The 25209-nt window shown below is 40.4% G+C and overlaps 3 protein-coding genes across 7 annotated transcripts in view; 1 reads left to right on the plus strand and 2 right to left on the minus strand.

The window, feature by feature from the left end:
* Positions 1 to 2269: 2269 nt before the first annotated feature.
* LOC139364732 (uncharacterized) lies at positions 2270 to 10220 on the minus strand. 3 transcript variants are annotated; one of them, XM_071101743.1, is made up of 11 exons: positions 9951 to 10220; positions 9784 to 9824; positions 9435 to 9532; positions 9196 to 9322; positions 8928 to 9094; positions 8651 to 8799; positions 8401 to 8545; positions 8212 to 8305; positions 5435 to 5513; positions 5135 to 5211; positions 2270 to 4993 (listed from the first exon to the last, which is right to left on the minus strand). In XM_071101743.1, exons 3-11 carry the CDS (start codon positions 9487 to 9489, stop codon positions 3937 to 3939), a joined length of 1950 nt encoding a protein of 649 aa, XP_070957844.1. In that variant the 5' UTR covers positions 9490 to 9532; positions 9784 to 9824; positions 9951 to 10220; the 3' UTR covers positions 2270 to 3936. The 3 variants fall into 3 exon arrangements, with proteins under 3 accessions (XP_070957844.1, XP_070957842.1, XP_070957845.1); XM_071101741.1 differs by having other exon boundaries at positions 9784 to 9960; XM_071101744.1 differs by lacking the exons at positions 9196 to 9322; positions 9435 to 9532; positions 9951 to 10220 and having other exon boundaries at positions 9784 to 9902.
* An 84-nt stretch (positions 10221 to 10304) lies between these two features.
* LOC139364736 (non-structural maintenance of chromosomes element 1 homolog) lies at positions 10305 to 15698 on the plus strand. The gene is made up of 8 exons (XM_071101754.1): positions 10305 to 10405; positions 13477 to 13609; positions 13818 to 13939; positions 14033 to 14110; positions 14210 to 14356; positions 14465 to 14581; positions 14907 to 15033; positions 15217 to 15698. Exons 2-8 carry the CDS (start codon positions 13492 to 13494, stop codon positions 15324 to 15326), a joined length of 819 nt encoding a protein of 272 aa, XP_070957855.1. The 5' UTR covers positions 10305 to 10405; positions 13477 to 13491; the 3' UTR covers positions 15327 to 15698.
* The window catches only part of LOC139364734 (lysine (K)-specific demethylase 8), a 491082-nt gene continuing 481281 nt past the window's right edge, over positions 15409 to 25209 (minus strand). The window contains exons 1-8 of one of the 3 annotated variants that reach the window (XM_071101751.1): positions 19390 to 19417; positions 18456 to 18917; positions 18084 to 18256; positions 17850 to 17982; positions 17705 to 17752; positions 16866 to 17015; positions 16652 to 16744; positions 15409 to 16491 (exon numbers count right to left, since the gene is read on the minus strand). In XM_071101751.1, the coding sequence (XP_070957852.1) occupies positions 16327 to 16491; positions 16652 to 16744; positions 16866 to 17015; positions 17705 to 17752; positions 17850 to 17982; positions 18084 to 18256; positions 18456 to 18917; positions 19390 to 19401 (1236 nt within the window). In that variant the 5' untranslated portion in view covers positions 19402 to 19417 and the 3' untranslated portion in view covers positions 15409 to 16326. Of the gene's footprint in view, positions 16492 to 16651; positions 16745 to 16865; positions 17016 to 17704; positions 17753 to 17849; positions 17983 to 18083; positions 18257 to 18455; positions 18918 to 19023; positions 19261 to 19389; positions 19418 to 25209 lie in introns of those variants that run through there. The other 2 variants (XM_071101753.1, XM_071101752.1) reach the window with 2 other exon arrangements.

Consider the following 25209-nt stretch of genomic DNA (forward strand, 5'->3'; position numbering starts at 1 on the left):
TCACAAGGGGTCTGAGGATCTCATCTCGGTACCTAATGGCAGTCAGGCTACCTCTGGCGAGCACATGGAGGGCTGTACGGCCCCCCAAAGAAATGCCACCCCACACCATGACTGACCCACCGCCAAACCGGTCATGCTGGAGGATGTTGCAGGCAGCAGAACGTTCTCCACGGCGTCTCCAGACTGTCACGTCTGTCACATGTGCTCAGTGTGAACCTGCTTTCATCTGTGAAGAGCACAGGGCGCCAGTGGCGAATTTGCCAATCTTGGTGTTCTCTGGCAAATGCCAAACGTCCTGCACGGTGTTGGGCTGTAAGCACAACCCCCACCTGTGGACGTCGGGCCCTCATACCACCCTCATGGAGTCTGTTTCTGACCGTTTGAGCAGACACATGCACATTTGTGGCCTGCTAGAGGTCATTTTGCTAGAGGCCTCCTGCTCCTCCTTGCACAAAGGCGGAGGTAGCGGTCCTGCTGCTGGGTTGTTGCCCTCATACGGCCTCCTCCACGTCTCCTGATGTACTGGCCTGTCTCCTGGTAGCGCCTCCATGCTCTGGACACTACGCTGACAGACACAGCAAACCTTCTTGCCACAGCTCGTATTGATGTGCCATCCTGGATGAGCTGCACTACCTGAGCCACTTGTGTGGGTGGTTAGACTCCGTCTCATGCTACCACTAGAGTGAAAGCACCACCAGCATTCAAAAGTGACCAAAACATCTGCCAGGAAGCGTAGGAACTGAGAAGTGGTCTGTGGTCCCCACCTGCAGAACCACTCCTTTATTGGGGGTGTCTTGCTAATTGCCTATAATTTCCACCTGTTGTCTATTCCATTTGCACAACAGCATGTGAAATGTATTGTCAATCAGTGTTGCTTCCTAAGTGGACAGTTTGATTTCACAGAAGTGTGATTGACTTGGAGTTACATTGTGTTGTTTAAGTGTTCCCTTTATTTTTTTGAGCAGTGTATATTAGGTATAAGTAACCTATTTGCAATGAGTTCCTGTCCTCTGTGGTAACGAGAAGGTACAAACACAATTCGATTTTTTCAATTTAAGCCAACTAGTGCGCTTACTTGTACCTCTTCTTCAGTTTGTGTCTTCCAAAGTGTTGGTAGACGTCACTGGGCAAGTGCAACACTAGATGTTTTACTGGGAATTTAAGTTCTAGATTGCACATTCAATATCAGAGGTTATTGTGTGAGACAACGACATGCAATACACATTATGCTCAGGAGATGATGCTAAAATACCACTGTAGGCCCCTATTTAGATTAGAATGAAGGAAACCGTAATGTTGATCATACAATAAAAAGTACTCTAATTCAACTCCTATTTCAACTATTCCTTTCTAAAGACTGTCAGGTAGCACCTATACTGTTGCGGTTCTCCTTTTCTTAGATGCAGGAAACGGATATGGTAACTCAGTCCAAGCAGAGACATTTGCATCCTCATGATAATGCACTTCTCGTTTTTTTCCTACCATGGCAATAGGTTGCGTGTGCTGTTTTCTATTGCAAGTCCTTTCTGGTCCTGTACGTCATAGTAAAGGTGTGGTACATACAGTGGTGGAAAAAGTACCTAATTGTTATACTTGAGTAAAAGTAAAGATTCCTTCATATAAAAAAACTCAAGTGAAAGTCACCAGAAGAAGTAAATGTATCAAAGTAAATGTAATTGCTAAAATATATTTAGGTATCAAAAGTAAAAGTATAAACCATTTCAAATTCCTTATATGAAGCAAACCAGACGGCACGATTTTCTTGCTTTTTAAATTTACAGTTAACCAGGGGCACACTCCAACACTCAGACATAATTTACAAACAAAGCATTTGTGTTTAGTGAGTCTGCCAGATCAGATGCAGCAGGGATGACCAGGGATTTTCTCTTTACGTGTGTGAATTAGACCATTTTCCTGTCCTGCTAAGCATTCAAAATGTATTGAGTACTTTTGGGTGTCAGGGAAAATGTATGGAGTAGAAAGTACATGATTTTCTTTAGGATTGTAGTGGAGTAAAAGTAAAAGTTGACAAAAATATAAATAGTAAATTAATCTACAGATACCTCAAAAAACTACTTAAGTAGTACTTTAAAGTATTTTTACTTAAGTACTTTACACCACTGGGTACATATTGCTAAAGGTGATGCAGACTTTCAGCCTAAAATATTTTCATTACAAATGCTCACCTTAAAATGCTTCTTTGTCAAACTTTTTATTACACTTGCAACAATTTAGCTAGAAAGCTAAAAAGAACCAGATAAAAGTGATTTAATTGTTAGTACTCCATAAAAGTGATGTATATTTTCTCCCTCTAAAAAGGACATTTTAATGTTGATCACTGGCAGGAAGATGTGACATCACTACAGTTAATTTGTTTTCCAAGCAAGGTTCAAGAGCAGGGCCCATAAATCAAAGAGGTGGATGAGGAGCCTTAGAGAAGCGCGGGACCAGTGAGGGCACCAGAGGTCCCACAGTACTTCACAGGTAATTGAGTATTGATTGCATTATAATCAGAATCCTAAAGTGTTCTTCCTTTGTGCTATTTTCTAGTCAATTGTGCAACTTGATCCTTTGCATACAAACATAAAGAAGAATGTGTGGTATAAGTCCTGAAATGTACATTATCTATTGGAATCTACAAGTGTTCACCTGGTATTTCTAAAACTAACTGGACCGAAGCTTAACGTACCTGCAACACAGAGAAGTACATAGGTATTTGAGCTATTGACAGAAAGTGGTGCACATGACACATTTTCAAGAAAACCTTTGAGCTGCCTTTTTATCCTCAACAAAATTCAATTTTGCAATGAAGCCTGTGAAAAGTAATTTCCATCACTTGCATTGCCTGTCCAAAGCATTTGAAGTATGACATAGCTGTGAATGCCACCATGCATTCCTGTATGCTTGCTCAATATATGGCAAGTTGGCATAGCAGCCCTGTGGCTCTGTGAAAATGGCCTTACACAATCCTCTCCGATGTCTCCACACTTCTATCTTGGCCTTTGTTCAAAAACATCCTGTCACAAAACCGCCACAATACTGTGAAATAAATTATGCTGAATGCCTCAGTCATTCCAACCGTATAATATTATTGATGGTTAAACTGGCAAACGCCTCACAATTTTCTGCATGATAAACCATCGCTATGTGTGTCACTAGTCAGGTAGTTTTTATTCAAGCTTCGCCAGTTAAGCAAAGAGCTTTGAAGGGAAAAAAGTGTTTATGTTTTCTACAATAAACACTACAAAACATGAACTTCATCCTCAGAATTTTTTTGTTTTGTTTAACCTGATTCGCAACACATCTATGACATCAGAGGCTGGCTCTACTTTGTGGGTGTGTATTTCCATGGAAGCTGCAATGTACTTGTTTCAAGAAACAACGCAATAAGGAACTAGGCCTACCACTTTTTTCTTCAGAAATTCAACCTCATGCTTGAGGGTTGTACTGTTAACACTATTTTGTCTATCAAGCATCAGATGCAATGAAACTGTCTGACTATTTGACTATTTTTGGAAGCCATTAGAAGAGAAGTAACTTTTAGAGGCTGGAGACTAGTTTGACAACCTTGATGTGTAATCTAGATGTTATTGCTCAGTATTTCAACTGAAGTACACATCCTTATTTTTTTCCATCCCAGATGATGAACAACATGTTTCAGACAGATGAGGCAAAGACAAGACATGTTGTATCGCTTCAACAATTAACTGTTGCAGTTTCCCACACACAAATGTTTATTTACAGAAGCAGTACATCCAAAAAGTGGAACATTTCTGGACTTGAGACTACAGCATTTTCATGGCAGAATGGTATTCAAACTGTTTGTATAATATAGAAAAAACATATATATATATGAGCTCAAGTCCCCAAAATAAAATAAATTGTGAAGTGCAAAAGTGTCTACCGTCTACACACCATGATAAGAGCTGTCATTGTCTATTTGCATTGCTTGGTCTGAACAGAAACAGTAAGAAAGGGACTTCCAGGTATCCGACATTGTCCTCCCTGTGAGTTGGGTATGACATTTAGAGGCATGTTCCCCATGGAGCTTTGAGGGATCTCAGTCTCCAGACACTTGTTCAGCAGTTTGTCTGAAACCCACTGATCTGGGCAATTTTGTCCCAGGCTCTGTAAAGCCTGATAATTGCCATCACTCGGGGGGAGGCTGCATCCAGCGTCAGGCAGGCTGTGGTAACATGGATCCACATCGTAAATCAGAGGCTCTCTGTCCACATCCTGGAAACCCTTAAGTGGCAGTGTCACATCTATGAAGGCATCAGTTCCTCTCTCACTGTCCTTACCAACCGCCTCACTGAAGCTCTGATATCCAGCAACGACACTGATAACATCGGACACGTTAGAACCGTAGATCAGACTGGTGTCCTCTGATGACGTGGTAGTCTCTGAATCATCACTGGCGCCATCACACGGGTGAAATGAATTGTCGGTTTGCAAGAGGGGTTCACAGTTAGTGGACAAGTTAAGGTCTTGTTGACCAGTACCAAGAAACAGCTGTGGATGGCCATTTCTCAACACTTCAGCCTCACCAGAATAGTAAGAGGAGTTACAAAAGAGCAGAGGCCGCGTAGGAAATGAGGACGTCTTGCTTGGTGTTAACTCTTGAAGGGAGTTGAGGGGCACTGAGGGGGAGTAGGTAATATTGTTGTAACAAGAGCCTCCAGACTCACTCATGAAATTAAGAGGATTGTAGTCAGATGAACACACACCAATGTCTCGATTTGACTCAGGGCAGTTCATTTCTGTACCATCATCTGTCATAGGAGGGGCTAAGAGCAATGACTGAGGATTCCCATCCAAAGGAACAAGGCTGGGAAAGACTTTGCTCAGGGCCTCTTGAAGATGGCTAATGATCTGCACATTACTAGGCTCTGGGCTCATGGAACATGTGTGGGCATGACCCAGGGAAGACGATGAGTCAAGCTCTGAGCCACGGCCTCTTCCACTGCTCCCATCTACTGTCGCAGGGTTTGTCCTGTAGGGAAAAGACCAGCGGGAAAGTTACAGTGAATTAAAGAGTATTTTCATTGCAAGGACTTGACTGTCCATGCGAATAAGACTGAAACCGAAGACACCTTTTAATTTTTCTATGTTTATATTGCATCAATATGCTCACCATGTTTTTTCTTCGGTGTCCATTTTTGAAGAATCAACATAGATGGAGGATAAAATTATTTTGGGAGGAGACAATACCTGTGGTGGAGAACAAAGATCACTCAATGCAAATACACAAATGGAAGCAATTACAGTAGGAAAGTAATGAAGGTTTACAGTTTATTTAAACATGGAATATTGCAGCAATAAGGCCTGAGGATGTGTGGTAAATGGCCAATATACCATGGCAAAGGGCTGTTCTTATGCACGATGCAATGCGGAGCTCAAACCACCCAGTTTATAATTAGAGATAGAGCCTCACCTTAGGTACTGCTGGAACCATATACAAAAGGTCTGGGTTTGAACATTGAGGAATATTATCCCACAACTTGGTTTTGAGTCTGCAGAGGGGGAAAATAGGAGGATTTGAAAGCCTATAGGGCCAATATGAAGCTGTATGATAACATATCATAATAATAATGGGTCAGCGGTCAAACGACCTCCACGCATCACTGTCAAACGCTCCCTGAAACACTTCAGTGAGCAGGCCTTTCTAATCGACCTGGCCCGGGTATCCTGGAAGGATATTGACCTCATCCCGTCAGTAGAGGATGCCTGGTTATTTTTTTTAAATGCCTTCCCACCATCTTAAATAAGCATGCCCCATTCAAGAAATTTAGAACCAGGAACAGATATAGCCCTTGGTTCTCTCCAGACCTGACTGCCCTTAACCAACACAAAAACATCCTATGGCGTTCTGCATTTGCATCGAAAAGCCCCAGTGATATGTTAGAAACCAATATACACAGGCAGTTAGAAAAGCCAAGGCTAGCTTTTTCAAGCAGAAATTTGCTTCCTGCAACACAAACTCAAAAAAGTTCTGGGACACTGTAAAGTCCATGGAGAATAAGAACACCTCCTCCCAGCTGCCCACTGCACTGAGGATAGGAAACTCTGTCACCACCGATAAATTCACTATAATTGAGAATTTCAATAAGCATTTTTCTACGGCTGGCCATGCTTTCCACCTGGCTACCCCTACCCCGGTCAACAGCACTGCACCCCCCACAGCAACTCGCCCAAGCCTTCCCCATTTCTCCTTCTCCCAAATCCAGTCAGCTGTTGTTCTGAAAGAGCTGCAAAATCTGGACCCCTACAAATTAGCCGGGCTAGACAATCTGGACCCTTTCTTACTAAAACTATCTGCCGAAATTGTTGCAACCCCTATTACTAGCCTGTTCAACCTCTCTTTCGTGTCGTCTGAGATTCCCAAAGATTGGAAAGCAGCTGCGATCATCCCCTTCTTCAAAGGGGGGGGACACTCTTGACCCAAACTGCTACAGACCTATATTTATCCTACCCTGCCTTTCTAAGGTCTTCGAAAGCCACGCCAACAAACAGATTACCGACCATTTCGAATCCCACCGCACCTTCTCCGCTATGCAATCTGGTTTCAGAGCTGGTCATGGGTGCACCTCAGCCACGCTCAAGGTCCTAAACAATATCTTAACCACCAATACTGTGCAGCCGTATTCATTGACCTGGCCAAGGCTTTCGACTCTGTCAATCACCACATCCTCATCGGCAGACTCGATAGCCTTGGTTTCTCAAATGATTGCCTCGCCTGGTTCACCAACTACTTCTCTGATAGAGTTCGGTGTGTCAAATCGGAGGGCCTGTTGTCCGGGCCTCTGGTAGTCTCTATGGGGGTGCCACAGGGTTCAATTCTTGGGCCGACTCTCTTCTCTGTATACATCAATGATGTCGCTCTTGCTGCTGGTGAGTCTCTGATCCACCTCTACGCAGACGACACCATTCTGTATACTTCTGGCCCTTCTTTGGACACTGTGTTAACAACCCTCCAGACGAGCTTCAATGCCATACAACTCTCCTTCCGTGGCTTCCAACTGCTCTTAAATACAAGTAAAACTAAATGCATGCTTTTCAACCGATCCCTGCCTGCACCTGCCCGCCAGTCCAGCATCACTACTCTGGACGGTTCTGACTTAGAATATGTGGACAACTACAAATACCTAGGTGTCTGGTTAGACTGTAAACTCTCCTTCCAGACTCACATCAAACATCTCCAATCCAAAGTTAAATCTAGAATTGGCTTCCTATTTCGCAACAAAGCATCCTTCACTCATGCTGCCAAACATACCCTCGTAAATCTGACCATCCTACCGATCCTCGACTTTAGGCAATGTCATTTACAAAATAGCCTCCAATACCCTACTCAATAAGTTGGATGCAGTCTATCACAGTGCCATCCATTTTGTCACCAAAGCCCCATATACTACCCACCACTGCGACCTGTACGCTCTCGTTGGCTGGCCCTCGCTTCATACTCGTCGCCAAACCCACTGGCTCCAGGTCATCTACAAGACCCTGCTAGGTAAAGTCCCCCCTTATCTCAGCTCGCTGGTCACCATAGCAGCACCCACCTGTAGCACACGCTCCAGGAGGTATATCTCTCTGGTCACCCCCAAAACCAATTCCTCCTTTGGCCGCCTCTCCTTCCAGTTCTCTGCTGCCAATGACTGGAACGAACTACAGAAATCTCTGAAACTGGAAACACTTATCTCCCTCACTAGCTTTAAGCACTAGCTGTCAGAGCAGCTCACAGATTTCTGCACCTGTACATAGCCCATCTATAATTTAGCCCAAACAACTACCTCTTCCCCTACTGTATTCATTTATTTTGCTCCTTTGCACCCCATTATTTATATTTCTACTTTGTACATTCTTCCACCGCAAATCTAACATTCCAGTGTTTTACTTGCTATATTGTATTTACTTTGCCACCATGGCCTTTTTTTTGTCTTTACCTCCCTTATCTCACCTCATTTGCTCACATTGTATATAGACTTATTTTTCTACTGTATTATTGACTGTATGTTTGTTTTACTTAATGTGTAACTCTGTGTTGTTGTATGTGTCGAACTGCTTTGCTTTGTCTTGGCCAGGTCGCAATTGTAAATGAGAACTTGTTCTCAACTTTCCTACCTGGTTAAATAAAGGTGAGATAAAAATAAATAAATAAAATATGTTTGTGGAAACAGACATACTGTCACCTACAGACATGTCAGGACAACTTACCTAACACTGCACCAAAACAAAGCACTTGTGATGATGATAACAGCAATGCAGCTGAAAACAATGACAATCTGGAGCACTTTCCGAGATGATGCAGCTGTGGAGCAGAGAAGAATATACAATGAGCTACAAGGTGAAAGTGGAATTAAGGTTTGAAAACCCATGGATGATAAATCTAATTTAATCACTTACGGTTAGTGAATTCCAACTCTTCACTCCAGTCACTGAAACGGCCGCTCCGGTCAGTATAGGTTCTGACCTTCAGAGCATAAATGGTGTTTGGCTCCAAGTCTCTGCCAAGTAATTCATAGGAAGTTGTTGATTCATTTTTGGACACCTGTAGGAACAAAGGAAAGGGCCAGAGGGAAAGTTGTCTTGGTGATGTGATAGCAAACAGGGGAATGATGTAATATGAGGGATTTATTATATCCCCCTCCTTTACCTCATCTGTTTCTCCTTTCTTTCTGTAGCTCAATTCGGCAATCAAGTTCTTAAACTCTTCCTTATCAGTGTAGTTTGTCTTCCATTTGACCAGGAAATTCCCATTTTCTGTTGGTTTCACATATTGGATGGTGGGGGTTTTGGGTTTTACTGTACAGGGCAACGATAGGGATGGTTTGACATATCAATCAATTAAAGCATTGTTTAATTTCATGCAATATTCATTATAACAGTAATTCATTTTCAAATAGCAATCTGCATATGTAGATGCAACTCACTGGTGTAATTGATACTGAAGACTTTGGAATTTAGGCGCTTCCCAGAATTCCAAAGTGTTGCATTAAACTCCTCCCCAGAAACAAGGGGCATTGGAACAATAGAGCATCCACATTTGGAAACATCATTGGACCTCTCCTTTTCCTTGAAAGTACAATCATTCTTGCCTCTGGGAAATAAGTTGAATAATTATGCAGTTTTGAAATGAAATGTGACTTCTTGGTGAGATTAACATCGACAATAGAAAAACTTAAACAATAATAAACTTACCTATTTTGTGCGTTCAATTGTTTCAACGTCATGCTGTATTCAGCACACTTAGACTTGTCAGTTATAAAATGACAAACCATAGTTTCGTCATAGTCGTTGAAGCATTGAAGATTTCCGTCACTCATTGCTACAAGTAATCAACAAACAAAAAGCTTGTCAAATATTAATCATGATCAGGCAAAAATACCGTGGTTAAATCTACTTACATGTTTATAGGCTATGTTAAAAAGACTGCTTACCATCATCAGCTATCAAAGTCCCAAGGGTTGTGACTATAATAAGCAATAGAAACATTGTTGCTGAATACTTGAGAGTAAACCACACAGTATAATTCAATCTGAAATCAGAAAGATTGTTTTTTTCCTGTTAGTGTTTAAATTCCTGCACATTAAAATAGGCTACATGATAGCCTAAATGTGAAGAAGTGATTATTAATACAGTAATACGTTGTTTAAAAAAAATCGTTATACGTTATTTTTTATAGTAATACGGTTTTTGTGGGTCAAAAGTTGCTTTTGTTAATAGACCTAACTTTCCCACTGGATTCCCTTGATTACACAGAGATATAGCAAATAGAAAGTCACTCACCCACACAATGATATATTATAGTTTTGAGGACGTACTCATTCCTTTAAAAGAACAAACAAAAAACAATGAATCTATAAATCAGTATATAGTCTTCATACGATATATAGTGATAACAACCATTTGTCACTTTACACAAATAGAAATAGCTGCGGTTGCGAATTGCTTACTGGAAATTACAGTTCCAACAGGACACACCTTTCATGGGAAGATCTTTTGGTCGTCCCCCCTCCTCCTATGACCATAACGCACGCACCCACGCTTTGTTTTTGTTTTATGATTGATTACAACTTTCGAATTCCAACAATGACATTTTAATAATATTGCAATATTTTTGCAACTTGATCTATTGCCGGGAAGTTCGGTTGCAGATAAAGACATGGAACACTGAGCCACTGAGTTTCCAATCTAAACCAGAGCTAATGTGCTAAGTTTGGTCTACCAGTCCGCTTGGGGGCGGTAGCACCTTGGCTTCAAGGTGGTTTTCCAGAAACACCGTTAACGTAACTGCAAGGGAAGAGGTAGGCCCTTTCAAGTCTCATGGTCAACCCGCGTAAACAAAGCTAGCTAGCTAACTTTTGACAGAAGTAGAAGAAACAAAATAGAGCAAGGACTGACTTGCCTGGTGAGTGGAGGTGCTGTTGTTTTAAAGTTTTTATCTATTTGTTTTTTGATATATGCTGGTGCTGGTCTATTTTGTCCGGAACATTTGCTGACCTGTTGTTACTGCTGGTTAGCTTTCGTTGGTTAATAATGTTAACTGACTAGCCAAATCAAAGTTTATTGGTCGCGTTGCCGTACACAGTAGCAGTTATGGTGGATGCAGCGATATGCTTGTGTTACTAACAGTGAAGCAAAAATGTCAAACAACTACACATAATAAAAAACAAGAAATACTGTCAGAACATCTCCAGACAGTTTGCTAACAACCCCTATATAACCACGTTTATCATTATTCCGGATAGTAGCTCATATCCTAGTATTATTCAGGATAAGTTGTTTACATAACGTTACACCTGATATCCCGCTCAATATATTGCTCCTTTAAATTCTTAAGGATGAAATGGAATAGTAACTGATATGGACACTGACTGTATGCCTTTAACCTCTAACATGTACTATATATTAATATATTATAACTCAGGCAGAAGTATGCACTTCTTAATGGTACAACAAATGTTCATTTAGTCTCGAACAGGAGTGGACAAATTATTTATTTAATCTCTTGAGAAAATAGCAATGCATGTGTAATGTGGTATCTTCGACACTTATGCAGGTAGACAGTATTTCAATGTATCAGCTTAAAATGAATTATTATGGCGGATCGAACTGCACAGGTAGCGTACTTTTTTAGGTGATTTATTTAACAATCAGATAAAAACACAACACATAACAGCACCCATTATATGTAAAACTGAGCCTGCTCAAAAATCTACAGTAAACGGGATAAGATGTTTACATGCCACAGTGTCCCGTCTAACATAAGCATATCACAGGCATGATATCGGTTTGCCATAACTGCAATATACGTTTTTTGGGTTTATTGTAAACAGGATATGATGTTTATATGCGTCAACTCAAAAACAGAGTACTTGAGTATCCTGTGTAATAATGGGAGATTAGGTGTGCATGTAACATGGTCATTGTAATCAATATGCAATCTGCATACAGTGCCAAGGGAAAGTATTCACACCCCTTGACTTTTTCCACATTTTGTTACGTTGCAGGCTTATTATACAATGGGTTAAATAAATACAAATCCTCAGTAATCTACACACAATACTTCACAATGACAAAGTAAAAACAGTTTTTTAGAAAGTTTTGCAAATGTATTACAATTAAACAGATACCTTATTTACACAAGTATTTAGACCCTTTGCTGTGAGACTCGAAATTAGAGTTTGTGCATCCTGTTTCCATTGATCATCAAATCAACGTTAATTTGTCAAGTGCGCCGAATACAACCAATAGTGCAAAAAAGGTGTTAGGTGAACAATAGGTAAGTAAATAAATAAAACAGTAAAAAGACAGACTATATACAGTAGCGAAGCTACATACAGACACTGGTTAGTCAGGCTGATTGAGGTAGTATGTACATGTAGATATGGTTAATATGACTATGCATATATGATGAACAGAGTAGCAGTAGCGTAAAAAAGGGGTTGGCAGGTGGTGGGTGAAGCACCCTTGACATGTTTCCACAACTTCAGGGGGGTGACCAAGAACCCGAGCTCTAGAGTTTCTCTGTGGAGATGGGAGAACCTTCCAGAAGGACAACCATCTCTGCAGCACTCCACCGATCCGGCCGTTATGGTAGATTGGCCAGACAGAAGCCACTCCTCAGTAAAAGGCACATGACAGCCTGCTTGGAGTTTGCAAAAAGGCACCAAAAGACACTCAGACCATGAGAAACAAGATTCTCTGGGCTGATTAAACCAAGAGAACTCTTTGGCCTGAATTCCAGGCTTCAAGTCTGGAGGAAACCTGGAGGAAGCGTGGTGGCAGCATCATGCTGTTGGGATGTTTTTCAGCGGCAGGGACTGGGAGACTAGTCAGGATCGAGGCAAAGATGAACGGAGCAAAGTACAGAGAGATCCTTAATGAAAACCTGCTCCAGAGCGCTCAGGACCTCAGCCTGGGGCAAAGGTTCACCTTCCAACAGGACAACAACCCTAAGCACACAGCCAAGACAATGCAGAAGTGGCTTCGGGACAAGTTTCTGAATGTCCTTAAGTGGCCCAGCCAGAGCCCGGACTTGAACCCGATCAAACATCTCTGGAGAGACCTAAAAATAGCTGTGCAGCAACACTCCCCATCCAACCTGACGGAGCTTGAAAGGATCTGCAGAGAAGAATGGGAATAACTCCAGAAATACAGGTGTGCCAAGCTTGTAGCGTCATACCCAAGAAGACTCTTAACACTTATTTTCTTAAAACTGCATTGTTGGTTAATGGCTTGTAAGTAAGCATTTAACTGTAAGGTCTACACCTGTTGTATTCGGCACATGTGACAAATAACATTTGAAAGTCAAGGGGTCTGAATACTTTGAGGGCACACCAAAAATATATTTCCAAATAATGTGTAATATACAGCATTAGACATATTACAGTGACCTATGTCGAGAATCCAGTGTCTAAATAAAGTGTTGCTAACAAAATGCAATGTACAGTGGTAGATACAGTATATTATGGGGCTCCCGAGTGGCACAGCAGTCTAAGGCACTGCATCTCAGTGCTAGTGGCGTCACTACAGACCCTGGTTCGATTTCAGGCTGTATCACAACCGGCCGTGATTGGGAGTCCTATAGGGTGGCACGCAATTGGCCAAGCGTCGTTAGGGTTTTGGAATTTAGGAATTTGTTCTTAACCGACTTGCCTAGTTAAATAAAAATAGTAGATTGAGCAATGTGAAGAATACAGTATATGAATACACAGTGTGAAAAACGGTAAAGAAACGGACCAGTATTTTGTCTTTATATACATATCTTTTCAGCCCACGTTGATACAGTGATTTTCATAGCAGATCTTTTCCTAACATCAACCTCCGTCTCCTAACCTGCTACGCTAATTCTCCTAACCTTGTCAATGTGTGTGCCCAGGCACTAGCAATTCTTGGTCAACCACATCGTGTGAGGTCCAATGGAATCTCACACACTCAAATGCTGCTTATTCAAAATAGTTGTTGAATGTTTTCTAGGGCTTTCCTTGCACCATGGCTCGACCACTGGGAGAAAGCCATAAAAGGTTCCTGCAAACCATGATGGTCAATGGGATCATTGATGGTGCCAAGGCAAGGGCTCTCCACCGACATTGCTGTGAGACATACGGTGGTAAGAACAGCATAGCTGCATACTATTTTGCCCCGAGTCCTCTACTGTTTATTTTGTGTCAGCATGGTAAACCCTTAAACTCAAAGGTCCAGTTTTCTAGACACAATAGAGATTCTCTATTGAAAGTGCCTTTAAGTCCAGGAATAGGCTTAATCTAGGTCTGTTTTTGTTGAGGGCCACTCACTCACATGTACCCCTTTTTATACAGCACACTATGCTCATGATAAACTTGATGAATTCATTGACGTTATCAATGCCCAGCTACAGCCCATGTTCATGCAGATCAGAAAAGGGATGTCTGAGGAGGATGGTCTTCAGTACCATGCTTTGGTCAGTGACACTAATACAATTAATTCAAAGTTTTACTACTACAACCATCATGAACTGCTCTTATTTTTCCTGTTGACATCTTCTCCCGTCCAGGTGAACATGGCTGAAACTGATGTGACCAGGATGTCAACTGATTATGCAGACAACGAGTTGGAATTATTCCGAAAAACAGTGAGTAGGCTGTTTTTAGTAAATGCTAATGACTGACAAGACTTAAATAACATTTGAATATCTCTGTAATAACTGGCATGTTCTTATAATTTTTTTTAGATGGACCTGATTGTGGACTCTGACAATGGAACCGCCTCTTCCACAGACATTCTTAACTGTGCCGACAGCCTCCAGACAAAGAAGCTAAAGAAAAGAGAAACGGAACATGTACTGAACAGGCTTGTTCAGGATAAGTGGCTGAATGAGGTGCCGTCTCTGAAGACCCATTCTATGCATGCAGTTATTGCTTCTTGTGGGCACTCACGTTCTTGTGCCACTGATTGACTTGCAATCTGTGTTTTATCTTTTCTTCAGAAAAATGGTGACTACTCTCTCTCCACTCGATGTATAATGGAGATGGAGCAATATATTCGGATGTTGTATCAAGACCAGGTCAAGGTCTGCCACATCTGTCACAATGTGGCCTTGCAGGTAAAGTGATACAACTTAAATTTAAATTACAGTAAATAAGTTGCATCTAATGTATTCCTCCTGCTAGCTAAATTGGACCCCGTGTCAAATCCAAATTGGTGGAACATCTGATTTTTGTCAAAGATTCCCAAACTCACTTTTCTCAATCCTCTGCTCTCTGTTCAAAGGTAGATATGAATGTTTAATGTTGCGTTGGATATGCTTCTCATGAATGGTGTAGTTGCTACTCAAAATATGTTGACACCACTGATATAGCCTGGCTTTCTAGGCAAAGCATTTGGTTTCATGCATCATTTTTGTAATAATCTGGTCTTTTTTACCTCAGTGCCAGATGTGTGAAAATCCTACATGTGGCATCAAAATCCACACCCCTTGTGTCGCCAGATACTTCAAAGGAAGGACTGATCCACGATGCCCTGCCTGTGAGGACTTCTGGCCACATGAGATCCCAGGTAATAATGTTACACTGATCAAAGAATTGCAACAAGTTGTACCACGATAGTCTATAATAGTTTGTATAAAGGTCTGTGTATACATATCACTTTCATCTGTTTCGACTCAGACAAAGAATAAACATATTTACCTACCTTATCTAGTCATTCATATGATTTAATTTCCCCTTCTCTTCCCTATAGATGTGTATAGATCTCCGTCCTCTCAGAGCGAGACACAGTCAGCAGCCAAAGAGAATACGGCCCCCACTCCTCGGTCTACAGCTCAGACCCGGAGGACCAGGAGGTTATAACCTCACGGATGCATGTATAGCTGTCAGAACTTTCAGTACAATGTTTTGCCTTCATTCAAATGTACAAATCAATTTAGTTAAGTTTGAAAGTTGAAAACGTTTTTATAATTGTATATCAAATGTTAGATACTTTCAGGAGAACATCTTTCATTGAATTGTCAATGGTCTCCCGTGAACTCCTCTTAACTTGATTATCTTAATTTTATTAAGTTACTTTCTAGGGGAGCAATTCTGGGAAGTGTGGCAACAACAATCATTCTTTCAGGCAGTTTAAATGGAAATCTGTGTTTACATCATTTGTGCCTGTGGTTCATTAGGTTGTTAAATTAGAATAGTACTGCCTTATTTGAATAAATTATGGAAATTACCTAATCTGAGTATCTGCGGGAACAATTAAATATGCTAATTTCAAAACGCATACCCTATCAAATTAAATGGGTAACAACTCCATATTTTATATGCAGTAGGAAATGAGCATACATCAACTGCTCCTTCATGTAATGTAGTAATGAGTGGAAGCAAGAGCCGATCATGCAGGTAGCTTGGCATTCAATATGTGCCATAATCACATTCAAGTGTTGACAGATTGAATACAACTGGCTTTCCTTTGTCATGGATATGAGGTGGGATACTTTTAATTATGTGATAGGCTAGTTTCCTCTACTTAAGTTAATTGAGTTGAGCAGATTTCCCATAATTCTTCAATTTGAATTGCCTTTAAGTTGCGAACTATGTAAATTGAGACTTGTTTCAAACCTTATTCCTTTTTGAATTACCATTAACCATGAATTTGTTTATAGAATCAGGTGTTTTTAAAGCCATTTGGTGGGCGAGGCTCAGTGCTGAAGCAATGAAAGGACAGACATGTTAATGATTGTTTACGAAAATAACATTCAGACTTAAGTCACAACATGCGTGAGCACAGGACTTGCATTTTACAAGACCACTGCAATAACTAAGATTCGGACTAAAAACAACCTGAATCTGGATCCCTCATGGGTCATGACCACCAGAAGCTCACAGAAAAGCTGAGCTCCAAAGAACGCACGTAATGCCAGTGCTTGACTGGGATGAACAAGACCTCCCCAGGTTGCAACACACACTCTAGGTAGGGAGCCTTCACAAACTCTGGGAATCGCACCACGTCTGGGCTCTCCACTTCCACCTGCATTAAAGAAAGCTTTGTGTTTAAATGGCAAACATGGCTTTACTAATTTCTCCCATTCAAAGTATGCAGCACTAACAGTTTAGAAAGAACACTTATATGCTAGATTGTTTTTAAGATCATAGATCTGGTGCATGAAGAGATTAAATGTAATTTTAACCTGACTAGTGTTGTGTAGGAGCTGCAATTGGTGAGGGTAGAGTTTCTCAGTGTCCTCAGGGGAATACAGACGAATGTACTTTCTCCCAACCACCTGTTACACAATAGGGAAACCATGTCACCAAATTATGATTGGCAAAAATACAGGATCACATCCCTGGCAGGGTCCAAATTGCTGTGAGTCTGATCCTACTCGCTGGATGTGTTGGACTCACCTGAGCCAGGAAGTTCTGTTGAGGATCCTGATGAAGGGGGGACACTGTACCTCCTGGCCCAAACCAAGCATTGATTGTGATGTCATCTTCATCACCCTCACCAAGACAACAGTAGTCAGGGATACGGATGTCGTCTTTCAGCTCGGGGACCTTGGAGAAGAGTACATTGAACAAAACTGTTTTTGTAACTGAAACTTGTATGCTTTAAATGTATTTTGTACAATACAAACATGGAGGCAAGGATTACAGAAGCCTGTATCCTACATTTCCAGTAAAATGTACATTTGTTGTATTTTAGTTTTATAGTGAACAAAAATATAACTGCAACATGCAACAATTTCACTAAGTTACAGATCATATAGGAAATAAGTAAATTGAAATAAATTCATTAGGCCCTAATCTATGGATTTCACATGACTGGGCAGGGGTGCAGCCATGGGTGGGCATAGGCCCACCCACCGGAGAGCAATGCCAATTGCACGTTCCCCCAGAACTTGAGACACCTGTGGCATTGTGTTGTGTGACAAAACGGCACATTTTACAGTGATCCTTTGTCCCCAGCACAAGGTACACCTGTATTGATCATGCTGTTTAATCAGTTTCTTGATTATGCCACACCTGTCAGGTCGATGGATTATCTTGGCAAAGGAGGAATGCTCACTAAGAGGGATGTAAACCAATTGCTGCACAACATTTGAGAGAAACATTTCTGGGATATTTTATTTCAGGTCATGAAACCATCCATTTACATGTGTTTATATTTTAGTTAAGTATATAATCAACACTGACATCCTCACCCAAATGTGTTATGTAAAAAACAGGACAGGGCAATAACCAACCTGATCAAATAGCTGGTGCTGAGCAAGATATCCCAAACTTGATGCGTCCTAATGTGAGTGAGAGAGAGCAGGATTAGGCATTGAGTGAAAAGAGTCTATCCTTGGCTTATTCTTGGGGCAATATTTTTCACGAGGAAGTACTTACTTTCACAACAATATAGCGATCGATGAATTCATTGACCGTAAGGAGTGTCTGTGACCATTCCTCATCGGTATATCTTGAGCCTACTTCAACAGGTACAGTCCGACAACCAGCAACAGTTTGCAGGTATTTTATGCTTTGCAAAGGGAGAAAACAAAATCAACAGAGGTGTCTAGGGGACTATGAGAAGGTAAGGGAAAGGGACTAGAGAAGGACACAAAATATAGAAAAAGGTACCTCCAAGGGTGGTTTTTGAAGGCTGGCCAGTGATCTATGATACCCTCTAATATGACTGACTTTTGGGGATCCAAGTAGTCTTTCTTGAAGCTCTCCAATGATGGACAGTGTATCCTTGGTACTGCCAGAGCCTGCTTGACCACAGGCACTGACACACAGTCAACCTTCATTTTCTGTTGAGAAGAATTTAAACATAGCATAAACTAACACACAGTTTGACTTGGCGAATAAGCAATATGCAAAGCAAACTAAAATAGCCTACTAGCCTTTAAGAAAATTATGAGAAAAAACAAAAAGGGATATGACACAGGCTCACAGACTGGTTAGAAAGCAAGAGGCCACAACATACACAGTATAAGATATGAAATCAACCTTAGCACTAACTCCTTCACTAGGATCCTCCTCATTGGAGTGCCTCTTCCCGATTTCATTTTGCAGGATCCTTACAATGGTTTGTAAAATATTGTCCATGATGGCTGCCCCCATGAGCAGGCCCAAGTCACATGTCCGTATGGCCTCCTGCACTGTAGCTGGTGAGGCATCATCACGGCATAGGGCAGCTACTTTGAACAGGCAGCCATATGAATACAAACACCTCCACTCCTTGTCCACATCACGCCATGTTCCTGTGTTGAGCTTCTCCCAGGAAAAGTCCAAGATGATCTGAGCGTTTTGCCTCCATCGACCGCTCCTGGTGTACAGCTGCTGCCTGCAACGTTTCAGCACATCCACCACAGAAGGCTCAACTTTTTCACTGAAGTCAAGTGGAAATTCTGCTTCCGTCACAGGCAAAGCAGCAGAGATAGCTGACCACAGTTCTGCCATAGACTCGTGCTGTGGAATAGAGAGAACTGTTAGACCCAATCAAAAGGTACAGTGCACAATCAATCTGGCCTGAAAACCACTAATGTTATAACTTAGCTAGCTGGGGGCTGCCTACCTGCAAAACCTTTGCTACCTGTTAACTATAATCAAGAATACACAAGACTTCTATTAAAACCACAATTTTCCATATCCTTCCTCAAGTATGACATGATGTCACTGAATTAAATTTGAAGAGACAGAGATTTTCACGGAGCGAGACCCCTGCACCGGTCCGGTAAGAGCAAGAAAAAAAGCCCTATCCCCAAATATTGTTACAATGGATCAGATATCTAATGAAATACTGTTTGGCTCTTCCCTAAGCAAACGTATCATCACTGGGCACATGTCCTCTTTAATACCCCGAGAATGAGATTGTAAAATGTGGACAAAGAAATGTAAACGGTCTAGTAATTTGGATATTGCACAAAACACTTTTAGTTACCGTTGTTGACATGTGTAGACGTTGGTGTTGCAATAAAAGAGCTCCGTGTAGAAAACGAATACATTATTTATGTTCCTTGTCGACGTGATGATAGGGTTCGATCCTGCAAACAGTAATATCACATTATTTTGCACATGTAGCACATTTTTCGTAAAAAACAACAACGTTATTAAGCAAAATCCTGCCAGCTCCGGTCTGAAGAGTGGACAATTTGTATTCTCCAGCTGTGCTGACTAGTGACATATTAGCTCTGCACCCGGCAAATGGCGCTATTAGTCTTTATGTATTTGTAATTTGCCATTTGCCAACCTAATTTAGCAGGTTTAAAAAATACCTAAAAGACGCCTGTCCCCACATTCGTTTTTACGGAGAAACGAAATTTAGGTTGAAAATACTGTACTGTAACTTACCCCAGATTCTCCCATCACGATAAAACAATGGTTAGTTATAATTATAAACTGAGTGGTTCGAGCCCTGAATGCTGATTGGCTGACAACTGTGGTATATCAGACAGTATACCATGGGTATGACAGAACATTTATTTTTACTGCTCTAATTACGTTGGAAACCAGTATATATAATAAGGCACCTCTGGGTTTTGTGGTATACGGCCAATATACCACGGCTAAGAACGTGCCTAAAAACAGCCCTTAGTCGTGGTATATTTGCCATATACAACCTTATTGCTTAAATATATTTGACTGTATCCCTGGTGGTGATGCACGTGCGGGTTGAATAAAGAGAAAACAATGCATAAAAAAAATCCATAACTGTACTGTTCTTGTGCAATTCATATCTAGGGCTTTAATTTTTTCTCTCCTTTACGGAGTTTAATTCAATAAGAGGAAAACTACAAAATGGAGAATTTAAAATAAAGAGACGGGCGTGCCAGAACAATGATATGTGTGATGATTGTGAGGCACTATACAAATTCAACAGTCAGATGCAACCTTGTCTCAGATTATTTTGTGCCATTCTGTACGTAAATCTGACACACTCCAATTAGTATGACATGTTATGTTTCGAATTGTATGTATTATTTGTGGATGTCCATCATCCATTTCGTATGATATGTTATCCTCTTAAGAATTACAAATCGTATTATATGTTACACATTTGCAAAGTAGCTAAAAAGTAGTAAGTACTTGCAAAGTTGCTAATTAGCTAACGTTCTCTGTGATGAGATTGGAATTTGAAACCATTGGGTTGCTAGACGTTTGCGTTGATGAGATTTGAACTCGAAACCTTTGGGTTGCTAGATGTTCGTGTTATATGCCCACCGATTCATTCTATCGATGTGGATTAGGCATGGTATCTAACGTAGTACCTGATGAGCAAGGGTTTATTTAGTCTTCTAGGGCGGGCAACAAGTAATGACAGAAGAGAAGCTGCATCTAATTATAGACAAGTTCATTAACAAATAGCCTACCAAAATGTTGTGGTCTGCGGTTGAGAGGACAATTGGACGTACTGCCAAATTTTCTAAAACAACGTATCTAATATGACATTGGAAGTGTTTTATGGTAGAGAAATTAACATTACATTCTCTGGCAACAGCTCTGGTGGACATTCCTGTGGTCAGCATGCCAATTGCATGCTCCCTCAAAACTTGAGACATCTGTGGCATTGTGTTGTGTGACAAAACTACACATTTTAGAGTAGCATTTTACTGTCCCCAGCACAAAGTGCACCTGTGTAATGTTTCATCAGCTTCTTGATATGTCACAGCTGTCAGGTGGATGGATTATATTGGCAAAGGAGAATTGCTCACTACAGGGAAGTAAACACATTTGTGCACAAAAGCTTTTTGTACATATGGACAATTTCTAGGATATTTTATTTCAGCTCATGAAACATGTCACCAACACAAATGAATAAATATAAGCCATTGCAAATAGTGCCTTTGGATAGAACTTTCTTTTAAAAAAACCATACTCCTATGTATACATATATGTTTGTTCAGTGTAAATTAGTTAATAAAAATACAGTAGCAGTCAAAAGTTTGGACACATTCAAGGGATTCTCCTTCAAGGGTTTTTCTTAATTTTGTACTAATTTCTACATTGAAGAATAATAGTGAAGCCATCAAAACTATGAAATAACACATATGTAGTAACCAAAAAAGTGTTAAATCAAAATATATATTTTATTTGAGATTCTTCAAAGTAGCCACCCTTTGCCTTAATGACTGCTTTGCACACTCTTGGCATTCTCTCAACCAGCCTCATGAGGTAGTCAACTGGAATGCATTTCAATTAACAGGTTAAACATTAATTAAACATTAATTTGTGGAATTTCTTTCCTTTTTAATGCATTTGAGCCAATCAGTTGTGTTGTGTTTTTTGGTTACTACATGATTCCATATGTGTTATTTCATAAGTTTGATGTCTTCACTATTATTCTACAATGTAGAAAATAGTAAAAATAAAGAAAAATCCTTGAATGTCCAACATTTTGTGGAAAAAATAGTCAAATGTCATACTTGAGTAAAAGTAAAGATACCTTAACAGAAAATTACTCAAGTAAAAGTTAAAGTCACCCAGTAAAATACTAGAGTAAAAGTCTAAAAGTGTTTGGTTTTAAATATACTTACGTATCAAAAGTAAATGGAATTGCAATAATATATTTAAGTATCAAAAGTAAAAGTAAAAGTATTAATAATTTAAAATTCCTTATATCAAATCAAATCAAATCAAATCAAATTTTATTTGTCACATACACATGGTTAGCAGATGTTAATGCGAGTGTAGCGAAATGCTTGTGCTTCTAGTTCCGACAATGCAGTAATAACCAACAAGTAATCTAACTAACAATTCCAAAACTACTGTCTTGTACACAGTGTAAGGGGATAAAGAATATGTACATAAGGATATATGAATGAGTGATGGTACAGAGCAGCATAGGCAAGATACAGTAGATGGTATCGAGTACAGTATATACAAACCAGATGGCACAATTTGTATATGTATATATATATTTTTTTTTACGAATAGCCAGGGGCACACTCCAACACTCATACATTAATTTACAAATGGAGCATTTGTGTTTCGGTTGTCCGTCAGATCAGAGGCAGTAGGGATGACCAGGGATGTTCTCTTGATAAGTGTGTGAATTGGACCATTTTCCTTTCAAAATGTAACAAGAACTTTTGGGTGTCAGGAAAAATGTATGGAGTAAAAAGTACATTATTTTCTTTAGGAATAGGGTAAAGTAAAAGTAAAGTAAAATAGTAAATAGCGAAGTAAAGTACAGATACTGCAAAAAATGAAGTAAGTAGTACTTTAAAGTACTTTACACCCCTGTTTACCCCACACACCCTCTTGTCAAAAAATCTTTCTAAAATCTCTGGCTGTAAGCTACAGAGCATTTTTTATATTTGCGGGTTTGGGTCTGGTGCGGGCTTCAGATTTGAACTTTATCACACATAGTCAGGCAGTTGCAGGGGGGTTATTAGCAATTGTGGGTGAACAAACAGCTGACCTGTACATGACTAATCGCTTAAACCCAGAAACATTATTTTTACGCCCAGTGGAGAGTGGCCATAGGCAAATGCCAAAAGACATAAGGAATAATAGCACTGTCTGGCAGCAGCAGGACTAGTGACAGGTCAGAAGGCATCTTGATTTTTATCTTGTCACCCCATCCAACAACATCAGCATCTCTGAGTATTTAATGAGTATTAAAACTCTGAATATTTAGGCAATTTCATTGATGACTATATGCAATATATGACACATGTCTCCTGACCCCTCCTGTCTCAGCCTCCAGTATTTATGCTGCAGTAGTTTATGTGTCAGGGGCTAGGGTCAGTCTGTTATATCTGGAGTATTTATCCTGTCTTATCCGGTGTCCTGTGTGAATTTAAGTATGCTCTCTCTAATTCTTTCTTTCTCTCTTTCTTTCTTTCTTTCTTTCTTTCTCTCTCTCAGAGGACCTGAGCCCTAGGACCATGCCTCAGGACTACCTGGCATGATGACTCCTTGTTGTCCCCAGTCCAACTGGCCGTGCTGCTGCTCCAGTTTCAACTGTTCTGCCTGCGGCTATGGAACCCTGACCTGTTCACTGTGATTACTATTATTTGACCATGCTGGTCATTTATGAACATTTGAACATCTTGGCCATGTTCTGTCATAATCTCCACCCGGCACAGCCAGAAAAGGACTGCCCACCCCTCATAGCCTGGTTCCTCTCTAGGTTTCTTCCTAGGTTTTGGCCTTTCTAGGGAGTTTTTCCTTGCCACCGTGCTTCTACACCTGCATTGCTTGCTGTTTGGGGTTTTAGGCTGAGTTTCTGTACAGCACTTTGATGTATCAGCTGATCTAAGAAGGGCTTTATAAATACATTTGATTTTATTTGACACAGGTTGAAATCATATTTTTATTCTGAAGCAAAGGATACCTGACAATGAACTGTGGAGAAGGAGATGAAGGACTGTGGCATGTCATGGAAAACCATCCCCAAAAAAAGGCAGACAAGGCTCTTGTGGGAAGCCTTATATTCGATATAGGAACGAAAATGATGACGTTTTTAAAAAGTAAGCAGGGTCATTTCACAGAAAGAGTGCCTTTTGTGTCCCTTTGATATTTTAGGTAGACATTGTGCACCAATATATAATTTTCAATGCATGTGTTATATTAAATTTTTTTCTATAAATAAAGGCTTGCTAAAGTGCCGAAATGAAGCATTCTGACACGTCCCTCCTTCAACCCATTACTTCTAGGAAGATTTTAACACACTTAATCCCAAACTCTCTCTCAATTTTGCCATCATTGTAAAGCCCTAGTTATTTGGTTGCTTTTTTGACCAAGTCATTCCTAAAGACGAGGAGCATCCGCGAATGGGATTTCATTTGGGATTTTAAATTGAATCCGTTTTGCATTATTTTACATGCCATTTAATTCCATGCAATAGTAATATAATTGTATATTAATAATCCTTAATTTCAAGTGTCATAGTTTGCAAATAAAAGTGAGGATGACAGTGACAAATTGAAGGTTTGCCCTTTACAAAAACTGAACTTCATGAAAGAAATGTCCTGTTGGTGACATCTTGTCACTGTACACCCACACTGTGTAAACCCAGCCAACCCATGGCTCTCTTATCCAGTCACATCTGCTCACGACCTCCCAGAGCTCTAGCCTCACAAGATCAATCTATCAATGTCGCATCGATTTTATTTGGACTGTTGCAGCCAGGTTTGATTTGGCTGGATAGCCTGCACAAACTGTAGCATGCTTAGTGGACTGAAGCAAATTGAAAATAGTTTAACACCGTAAACACTTCTGTTAGATAATTGATTATACATTGTCTGGTTTTACCAGACTGTTTAGGAAATGAAGAGCCCAAGATTGCATGGGTGATTGGTTTAGGGGAAACGCCAGTCATGGCATTGCCCAAGTCCACAGGAGGCTGCTGAAGGGAGGACGGCTTATAATAATGGCTGGAATGGAGCGAATGAAATGGCATCAAACACATGGAAACCATGTATTTGATACCATTCCATCTCTTCCGCTCCAGCCATTACCACGACCCTGTCCTCTCCAATTAAGGTGCCACCAACCTCCTGTGCCCAGGTTATATGACCTGCTACCAAAATAGAACCATTGTCAGTGTTTATTTAATACATGCTTTACTTTACTGCACCTGGAAATTGCTATACAATTTCCAAAAGTAAAATGAATATAACTTTGTGTGGTTCATGTCTTCATTGTTTGTGATGGCTAATGATCTGCAGATTAGATAAATGTTGATGTCATACTCTATTCACAAGGGAAGTGTGAGACAAATACACAATATTGTTTTGATCTAATGATGTGCATA

This window comes from Oncorhynchus clarkii, chromosome 13, assembly GCF_045791955.1.
Source record: "Oncorhynchus clarkii lewisi isolate Uvic-CL-2024 chromosome 13, UVic_Ocla_1.0, whole genome shotgun sequence".
In the NCBI taxonomy this organism is placed as follows: Eukaryota; Metazoa; Chordata; class Actinopteri; order Salmoniformes; family Salmonidae; genus Oncorhynchus; species Oncorhynchus clarkii.